General features: G+C 43.0%; 1 protein-coding gene across 1 annotated transcript; it reads left to right on the top strand.

Annotated features, from left to right (window-relative positions):
- Nucleotides 1-227: 227 nt before the first annotated feature.
- On the top strand, nt 228-9,412 carry uqcrfs1 (ubiquinol-cytochrome c reductase, Rieske iron-sulfur polypeptide 1). The gene is made up of 2 exons (XM_078544357.1): nt 228-504; nt 8,624-9,412. Exons 1-2 carry the CDS (start codon nt 294-296, stop codon nt 9,232-9,234), a joined length of 822 nt encoding a protein of 273 aa, XP_078400483.1. The 5' UTR covers nt 228-293; the 3' UTR covers nt 9,235-9,412.
- Nucleotides 9,413-9,649: the final 237 nt, after the last annotated feature.

The following is a 9,649-nucleotide window of genomic DNA, read 5'->3' as shown; positions in this document are numbered from 1 at the left end:
TTTCCAACATTTTTTGTATTTATTTCAAACTTGCAGAATCCCGAGTATTTTGCTTTTGTGTAAACACCTTGCACCAGGTAAGAATCCAAATGCGACAATCTTCGGTTTTCCGATGCTGCGCTTGCGCAATGCCCGCTGACCGCGCCAGCGCCAGCGCATGCGCAGTGCCCGCCAGCTCGGCGCCTGCGCAGTGCCTGCCGCTGGCGGTGCAGTGGTAGCCGACTCGGCGCCTGCGCAGTGCCAGTTCCTCTGTCCTTTGGGTTAAGGTCGTTGTGGCTGCTTCCCGGTTCCCGATGTTGTCGTTGATGTTTCGCTCCGGGCCTTTCGGCCCCTACCTGTCCGCGACCACTAACACCGTGGCGTCGCAACTCAAGCCGCTGGTGTCCGGCCCGGTGGCCAAGGCCGATGCGGTGATCGTGGATCTCAAGAGGCCGTTCCTGTGTAAGGAGTCGATGCAGGGCCAAGCGGCCCGGAGCGGCCCCGCCGTCACCGCCGGCCTCAACGGTGAGTGGGGCAGGGAGAGAGCGTGGCTCAGACCTAGAGTTTGAACAGTGGGAGCACTCTCTGACGGGGAGGGAAAGCCGCCTCCGTGGAGCTTTCAGTCACTGGGAGCTGTGTAAGGAGAGGTTATCGAGGCTAATCGGCCTCACTCTCCTCTCAGGCCGGGAGGTTCAGTGACCTTGTGAATTGGGAAGTTGCTATAAGTCGGTCAATGAGTCAAATAAATGCGAGAAGTCAGTTTTAAAGGCAGAGCTGTAGGGAAATCATTTGGCCAAGTTGATACTTGCACTGCTGACAGCTGTATCCGATACTACACCTTTAACTCTCTTATCTGGTGCCCAGAATAGTTTTAGGCCAAAAAGCAAAATGCTGTGGACGCTGGACATCTGAAATAAAAACAGAAAATACTGAAAATATTCAGTAGGTCAGGCAGCACCTCTGGAGAGAGAAACAGAGTTAATGTTACAGGCTGGGGCCTTTCATCAAAACCGTAGTTTTAGGTCACTTCACTGATGCACAGTTCACCTGCAACTCCTGGAGCCTGGATGGAAAAAAATTATATCTATTCGGAGTGAGAGAGGTTGCAACCCCTTATTCCATTTTTTCTTAATTCCTGGTTTACCCTTTAGCCCAACAGCTCTGAATATTGGCATCTGGCACTGAGGGGTAGTGGTAAAGTCTGTGGGCCGCCTTGCGGGACTTTCTGGGGCTGGCCCAATCCACGTTCACAGGTTAAGGATGAGTGAGAACTTTGGGAATGATTACTCTGGCTGCCTGCCTTTCTCTCGTAATCTGGTCTGTGTTTGAATGACCTCTTTGGCACTGAAAATTAACTTTTACAAGTGTGTAGGACCTTTCCTTCTGATTTTAATTGTTTTAGATTTAATATCTTAATGCCACCCTTTTTTCCCATGTCTATTTTATTTTCTTTGCCTGATTTGACATTGAATTAACTATTCTAATTCATATTTCCTGGTTCGGACTCTGTGTACCTTAGTAAGAATTCTTCAGTCCGATTGATTAAGGAGATACCCAATGGCTTGCCCAGCTGGTGCAGGTTTCAGATCCTCTGTACAGGGCATTGCACTGCTTTGATTTTCTAATAGCACTGCAAGTTCTGGTGCAAGAGCCCAATGTAAATGGAATAAACAGCTGTTCAATTATTGGTGACAGCATATACTGGGCCTACATGGAGGGAGAAGTTTAGAGAGGCATTACAAACATGGAACTACTGTAGATAGCTACTCAGGCTCAATGGTATCATTATCCCCTTAAGTAGTTTGATATTTTTTTTTACTAAAGTTGACTTCCACTGACGCCTATCAATTTGTGTGGTACTGGGACCCAGAAGGGTAACAGTTCAGTACCTGTAACTGAAATAACACTGATCCTTTTCTGTTTGGCATTTTCTTGGTTGAATCTTAAAATACAACAGATTTTTAAAAAAATTCATTCATAGGATGTGAGCTTCGCTGGCTGGGCCAGCATTTATTGCCCATCCCTAGTTGCCCTTGAGAAGGCAGTGGTGAGCTGCCTTCTTGAACTGCTGCAGTCCATGTGCTGTAGGTACACCCACAGTGCTGTTAGGAAGGAAGTTCCAGGATTTTGACCCAGCGACAGTGAAGGGATGGTGATATATTTCCAAGTCAGGATGGTGAGTGACTTGGAAGGGAACTTCCTAGTGGTGGTGGTGTTCCCATCTATCTGCTGCCCTTGTCCTTCTAGATGGTAGTGGTCGTGGGTTTGGAAGGTGAATTCCTGCAGTGCATCTTGTAGATGGTACACACTGCTGCTACTGTGTGTCGGTGGTGGAGGGAGTGAATGTTTGTGGATGTGGTTTCAATCAAGCAGGCTGCTTTGTCCTGGATGGTGTCAAGCTTCTTGAGTGTTGTAGGAATTGCACTAATCCAGACAAGTGGGGAGCATTCCATCACACTCCTAACTTGTGCCTTGTAGATGATGGACAGGTTTTGGGGAGTCAGTAGGTGGGTTACTTAACGCACGATTCCCAGTCTCTGACCTGCTCTTGCAGCCACAGTATTTATATGGCTAGTCCAATTCAGTTTCTGGTCAAAGGTAACCCCCCCAGGATGTTGATAGTGGGGGATTCAGTGATGGTAATTTCATTGGATATCAAGGGGCGATGGTTGGATTCTCTCTTGTTGGAGATGGTCATTGCTTGACGCTTGTGTGGCAGGAATATTACTTGCCACTTTTCAGCCCAAGCCTGGATATTGTCCAGGTCTTGCTGCATTTGGACATGGACTGCTTCTGTATCTGAGGAGTCGCGAATGGTGCTGAATATTGTGCAATCATCAGCGAACATCCCCACTTCTGACCTTATGATGGAAGGAAGGTCATCACTGATGAAGCAGCTGAAGATGGTTGGGCTGAGGAACTCCAGACATCATGTCCTGGAGCTAAGATGACTGATCTCCAACAACCACAACCATCTTCCTATGTGTGGGTATGACTCCAACTAGTGGACAGTTTTCCCCCTGATTCCCATTGTCTCCAGTTTTGCTCGGGCTCCTTGATGCCACACTCTGTCAAATGCGGCCTTGATGTCAAGGGCAGTCACTCTCACTTCACCTCGGGAGTTCAACCCTTTTGTCCAGGTTTAAACCAAAGCTGTAATGAGATCAGGAGCTGAATAGCCCTGGCGGAACCCAAACTGAGCATCAGCGAGCAGGTTATTGCTAAGCAAGTGCCGCTTGATAGCACTGTTGATGACCTCTTCCATTACTTTACTGATGATGGAGAGTAGACTAATTGAGAGGTAATTCACTGTCTTGGCTTTGTCCTGGACATACCTGGGCAATTTTCCACATAGCCGGGTAGATGCCAGTGTTGTAGCTGTACTGGAACAGCTTGGCTCGGGGTGCGGCAAGTTCTGGAGCACAAGTCATCAGTACTATTGCTAGAATGTTGTCAGGGCTCAAAGCCTTTGCAGTATCCAGTGCCTTTAACCGTTTCTTGACATCACGTGGAGTGAATCAAATTGGCTGAAGACTGGCATCCGTGATGCTGGGGATCTCCGGAGGAGGCTGAGATGGATCATCCACTCGGCACTTCTGGCTAATGATTGTAGCAAATGCTTCAGCCTTATCTTTTGCACTGATGTGCTGGGCTCCTCCATCATTGAGGACGGGGATATTTGTGGAGCCTCCTCTTCCAGTGAGTTGTTTAATTGCCCACCACCATTCACGACTTGATGTGGCAGGACTGCAAAGCTTAGACCTAATCCTTTGGTTGTGGAATCACTCAGCCCTGTCTCATTTGCTACTTGTGCTGTTTGGCTCGCAAGTAGTCCTGTGTTATAGCTTCACCAGGCTGACATCTCATTTTAAGGTATGCCTGGTGCTGCTCCTGGCATGCCCTCCTGCACTTCTCATTGAAACAGGGTTGATCCCCTGGCTTGATGGTAATGGTAGAGTGGGGGATATGCTGGGCCATAAGGTTACAGATTGTGTTCGAGTACAATTCTGCTGTTGCTGATGGCCCACAACGCCTCATGGATGCCCAGTCTTGAGTTGCTAGATCTGTCTGAAATTTACCCCATCTAGCATGGTGGTAGTGGCATACAACACGATAGAGGTATCCTCAGTGTGAAGGCAGGACTTTGTCTCTACAATGACTCCACAATGTGCGGTGGTCACTCCTACTGATACTGTCATAAACAGTTGCATCTGTGGCAGGCAGCTTGGTGAGGATGAGGTCAAGTATGTTTTTCCCTCTTGTTGGTTCTCTCACCACCTGCTGCAGGCCCAGTCTAGCAGCTATGTCATTTAAGACTCGGTCAGTAGTGGTGCTACTGAGCCACATTGAAGTCCCCCACCCAGAATACATTCTGCACCCTTGCCACCCTCAGTGCTTCATCCAAGTGCTGTTCAACATGGAGGAGTACTGATTCATCAGCTGAGGGATGGTGGTACCTGGTAATCAGCAGATGTAAGTGTTATCTTAAAATTGCATGCTGTAAGTTCTCCAATCCCCAAGAACCTTGTTGAGTTCTCATTAAATTCTATCATCCTTTCTTGGATAACATGCTGGAGAAGATTGCACTCCTACCATTGTTAGTTTGTGCAAAATGCAACTCATAGGGATGCCTTAAAGTGCATTCACTCGGAACATGCCTTCCACTTAACACATTTTAAAATATGTACAGAATAATAAACATAGATCACTGAGTGTGTCATTTGTAAGAAATTCTACTTAGTATTAAAATATTCCAGTAACCTATTGGGGCCTGAATTATGCAAACTGGGTTTGTGGCTACATGCTGTATTTAGAACCAGTTTGAAATGCTTACACAGTATAGTGCTTCCAATTTTTTTCTCTCCACCCTCCCACCCCCATGCCCTGGTCTTGGTTTTTCCAGGCATTTTATTGTCTAGTATCAGTTGTGGCTCAGTTGGTGGCACACTTGCCTCTGGTGCTGGGGTTAAGTCCCACTCCAGGGCTTGAGCACAACAATCTACACTGTGCTGTTAGGGGTGCCGTCTTTCAGATGAGACATTAAACCAAGGCACCATCACCCTGCTCGGATGTAAAATATGCCACCCTTGTGAAGAAGAGCAGGGGAGTTATCCCCTGTGTACTGGCCAACATTATCCCTCAATCAACATCGCAAAAAGAGATTATCTGGTCATTATCATATTGCTGTTGTTGGAGTCTGCTGTGTTCAATTTGGCTACTGCGTTTTTTAGGTTATGACAGTGACTACGCTTCAGAAGTACTTCATTGGCTGTAAAGGTCTTTGAAACATCTGATGGTGGTCAAAAGTGCTATATAAATGCAATTCTTTTACTTAAGTTTTCATTGTAATATCATCTTTGTCATTGGCAAATTTTCCCCTTTACTATTCACTAAATGTTTGCTGACATGCTCCCACCACCACCCAACTCTGAAGCATATTGATGACACCTATAACTAAACACTATTAGACAACACCTAGATGGTAAACATAAAAGCTTTGTAATTTTAAGAGTTAAAAGTTTTAGCAAGGAAATTGCTATAGATACACTGAGTCTAATATCCAAGTTTATTTTTGAACTGGGCAGATCTCTTGAGTACTTGAAATGTCACTAAGGCTTCTGAATTTAGTCTTGGACCTGATAATAGTCCTGTTCCCCACCAACTCCACTCCACCTTGCCCTTATGTCAACCCGATCACTAATTGTGTAGGCAAAATCCTGACGTGGGTTTTAGCACAGGCATGTGTGAGGTCATCCATTTTGAACCAAAAACGATAGCTCGGAGCATTATTTAGAATGAACAGCTAGGAACAGGGGAGGACCAAAAAGATTTTGGGGTCCATGTACACAGATCACTAAAATATAATAGCCAGGTACAAAATAAAAATAATTATGGAACGTTAGCCTTTAAAACTAGAAGGCCAATAGTAGTCTGTGAGCAAGAGAGCTTTTCTGACAAAGACACCCCCCTATCAGTTGCTTAAAGAGGAAGAAGTTTTGCTACAGCTATATAAAGTCCTGGATAGATCATATCTGGAATACAATGTGCAGTACTGGGCACTGCACCTTAGAAACAATACATTGGCTTTAGAAGGAGTGCAGTCCAGATGTACCAGCATATTACCAAAGCTCCAAGGGTTAGATTGAGGAGCGATTACATAAACTTGGCTTGTGTTCCTTAAAATATGGAAGGTTAATTTGTCATTTGAAGATTTGAAAGGAATTGGTGGGGTAGACAGAGAGAAACGTCTTCTGCTTTTGGGGGAATCTAAGACAAAGAGACATAACCTTAAAATCAGAACCAGACCATTCACAAGAGGAGTTAGGAAACACTTCTTCACACAAAGGGTGGTAAAAATGTGGAACTCTGTCCAACAAAAAGCAATAAATATTAGCTCAATTCATCATTTTAAGTCTGAGATTGATAGATTTTCGCTAGCCGAGGATACGTATGGGATATGCAGCCATGGTAGGTGGATGCAGTTTAGATGCTGTTAATGGCAGAGCAGGCTCGAGGGGCTGGTTGGCCTACTCCTGTTTCAATGTTTCAGTAATATACTTGTGTACACAATTGTAACTGCCTATTAAAATATTTTTATTTCTTCCATTATGTAGTTGGTTATTGAACTGAAGTTTGATTATGATTTTATCTTTGATAAAGCATATGTGACTTGCAATTGATTTCAATTTTAAAATCTACAGTTGAATCACTGATATCTGCTACAGCTTGAAATCCCAAACTGTAAGTGTTCAAAGTTAAGAGTTTGAAGTACACTTTTCAATTCTAACTAAAGTATCACAAATATCCAAAGAAAAATGAAATCAAGTTCTTGAAAATCTAAACCTCAATGTGGTCTGGGACTGTAAATTTTTGATAATGTATTGAAGACATCTCACTAAATGCAAATCTTTTTCCCAAACAATGTGTTGGCGGAAAGTCTATCTTTCCTTCTCTTTTAATGTTAAAAGTTGGTCTGTGGCTTCAGGGACATTAATTAAAACTAATATCTTGAGGCATCAATGAAAGAATCTCTTCAGGTGGGCTTCGGTGCCTTCAGTTATAGCATCTCCGTTACTACATAGCAAAATATATAGTTAATAAGTTGAAATTAATTTGACATGCTGATCACCCACACTGTAGGTTTATCCTCCACACTGCCAGATTTGTATATAGAAGTATAAATCTTCACTTCTGACGTTTTTTATAACCGTGGAACATTACAATAAGAACATGGTATTGATCGATAAGTAAGTTGATAGAAGAAGCTCTCATTGAATAAACAATGCGAAATGCAGGAAGAAGATTGAGGCCCATTATTCATAATATCAATAACGCTGGAAAAAAAAAGGAGAAAAGATTAAATTCTTAGAGGCAGCCTCGGCAAAGGGGAGATATGGGAGTTTCATTTCAAATCATGAGATAACAAGGCCAAAAATGTCAGTGGGTAAAATGCAGCAGATAGCGTCCAATAGGATGCAATGGCAAGTTAGATTAAGGGCTATGATCAAGTAACCTGCCAACATAGCTTCACTTAACTAGTGCTTTTAATGTAGTGAAATGTACCAAGGCCTTCCCACTGATCAGATACTGGAGTTGGGAGAAGCTGTAGATAAGGTGCTTGAGAGCATGATTGAAGAGGTGGATTTAGTATTAATTTTCAAAGTTCTAGCTCAGCTCAAATGACACAGCAATTTGGATGTGGTACTGCTGGAAAGGTAGTGTGCATGGAGTTTCCCCCAGAGCTTGTAATTAAATGTATTTAAATTGCAGTAGAGTAGGTGAGAGCTGGCAAGTAACACTCTATAATCAGGAGTGTCCAAGCTTTTATACTCTGGGTTGCTTATGTACATACTATTGAGCTACCCGTAGAGTTTGGTCAATGATCCCATTAATTTGCATGTACCTCAAACTGCAGATACGAACACATTTGAGGCAACAGTACTAAAGAGCCAAACCAGGTTCAAACAAGACACCCAGAAATATTAGCCCAAATAACAGAGTTACTGCTTGGAGTTGTGGGCCAAGACAGCCATGATATAGAAATCTCGAGTTATAAATTTGCTTTGCACACTAGCAGAAAATGGACAAAAGTGAATGGACAGCTCACTTGGCACTCTGACATCAATAGAAAAGAATATTGAGCAATGGAAAAGGAGAACAAGCTGCAAATTCGCTACTGTCTCAGAATAATTTATACTACCTGAATGTGTTACCTAACATATTTATGCCATCATAACATCTTATTTCTAATGTAAAGTCAGTCATTAGTGTTGAAATTCCAGTAAAATTAACATTTTTCAAAAGTTGCAAAAATTATACAAATGCATGCTTTTAGTTGTAAATGTTTACTGCTGCATTTTAAAGTTGTTTTGAGGCAGCAAAAGAAAATAAAAGCTATTCTGCAAATGAACACTTGAGCAGGGGATGCCAATAGTAGTGATACAAGCTTAGATTTAGCAGGTATGAGAAAGCTACATAAAGGATTTGTGAGATTTTATATTGCCCATTGAATGCTAGAGGAGAACAAACACCTATATGGTAATTAGATGATTTAAGATTTAGCAAATTGAGGTTATTTTTAAGGGTACCATGTTGATAGTCTGGTACGAGAATGATTTATGTTCTGACTTTTTATTTTGCACAGTTGCATCTAGAGTTCGATATGCACACAGTGATATTAAAGTTCCGGATTTCTCTGAATATAGACGACAAGAAGTTCAAGACCCCAGGAAATCGTCACAAGACAGCAGTGATATCAGGAGAGGGTTCTCCTACTTACTAACTGGAACCACAGCTGTTATGGGAGCCTATGCTGCAAAGAATGTTGTCACTCAGTTTGTCTCAAGCATGAGTGCCTCTGCTGATGTGTTAGCATTGTCCAAGATTGAAGTCAAGCTGAACGAAATCCCAGAAGGCAAGAACATGACCCTCAAATGGAGAGGCAAACCTCTTTTCATTCGCCACCGTTCAACCAAGGAAATTGCGATCGAACAGGCAGTGGCCTTAACTGAGTTGCGAGACCCAGAATTAGATTCTGACAGAGTGAAAGATCCACAGTGGATGATTGTTATTGGTGTCTGCACTCACCTGGGCTGTGTGCCAATAGCCAATGCTGGCGATTATGGTGGCTACTACTGCCCCTGCCATGGATCTCACTACGATTCATCAGGGAGAATCAGGAAAGGCCCAGCTCCACTTAACCTGGAAGTGCCACCATATGAGTTCATTAATGAGGATCTTGTAGTTGTAGGTTAATGTTACGAATTTTAAATTGAGTACTTACCAGTTTTACTGGTGTGTTACCTACTACATTGAACTGGACATTCTTAGCACCAGCTTGTTATCTTACTTGTCCTTTGTCCTTGCTATTTTGAGCACTCGGGAAGAATGGTGTAAATCAAGCTCAACATCAATAAATAGTCATTTTGCCTCATCCAGCAATTGTGGTCATATTTTTGAGGACTACGTCTTGTGATTCCAGCTTTCAATGGTAATTGTAGAGATCAGGATCAGAAATTTATAAACTTGCAGGTATGCAAGTCACTTAACTGGTGTTCATAAAATTGTTTCATAAAGGTTTTATGAAACCTTCTTCATAAAAATTATAACCATGTTGAAGTGCAAATGAAATTTCCTTCCTGTAAACAGTGTTTAGGTGGTGCTTGTTGGA

The sequence above is a fragment of the Cetorhinus maximus genome, chromosome 6, assembly GCF_964194155.1.
Source record: "Cetorhinus maximus chromosome 6, sCetMax3.hap1.1, whole genome shotgun sequence".
Taxonomy (NCBI): domain Eukaryota; kingdom Metazoa; phylum Chordata; class Chondrichthyes; order Lamniformes; family Cetorhinidae; genus Cetorhinus; species Cetorhinus maximus.
This window is presented reverse-complemented; position numbering and strand designations above follow the sequence as displayed.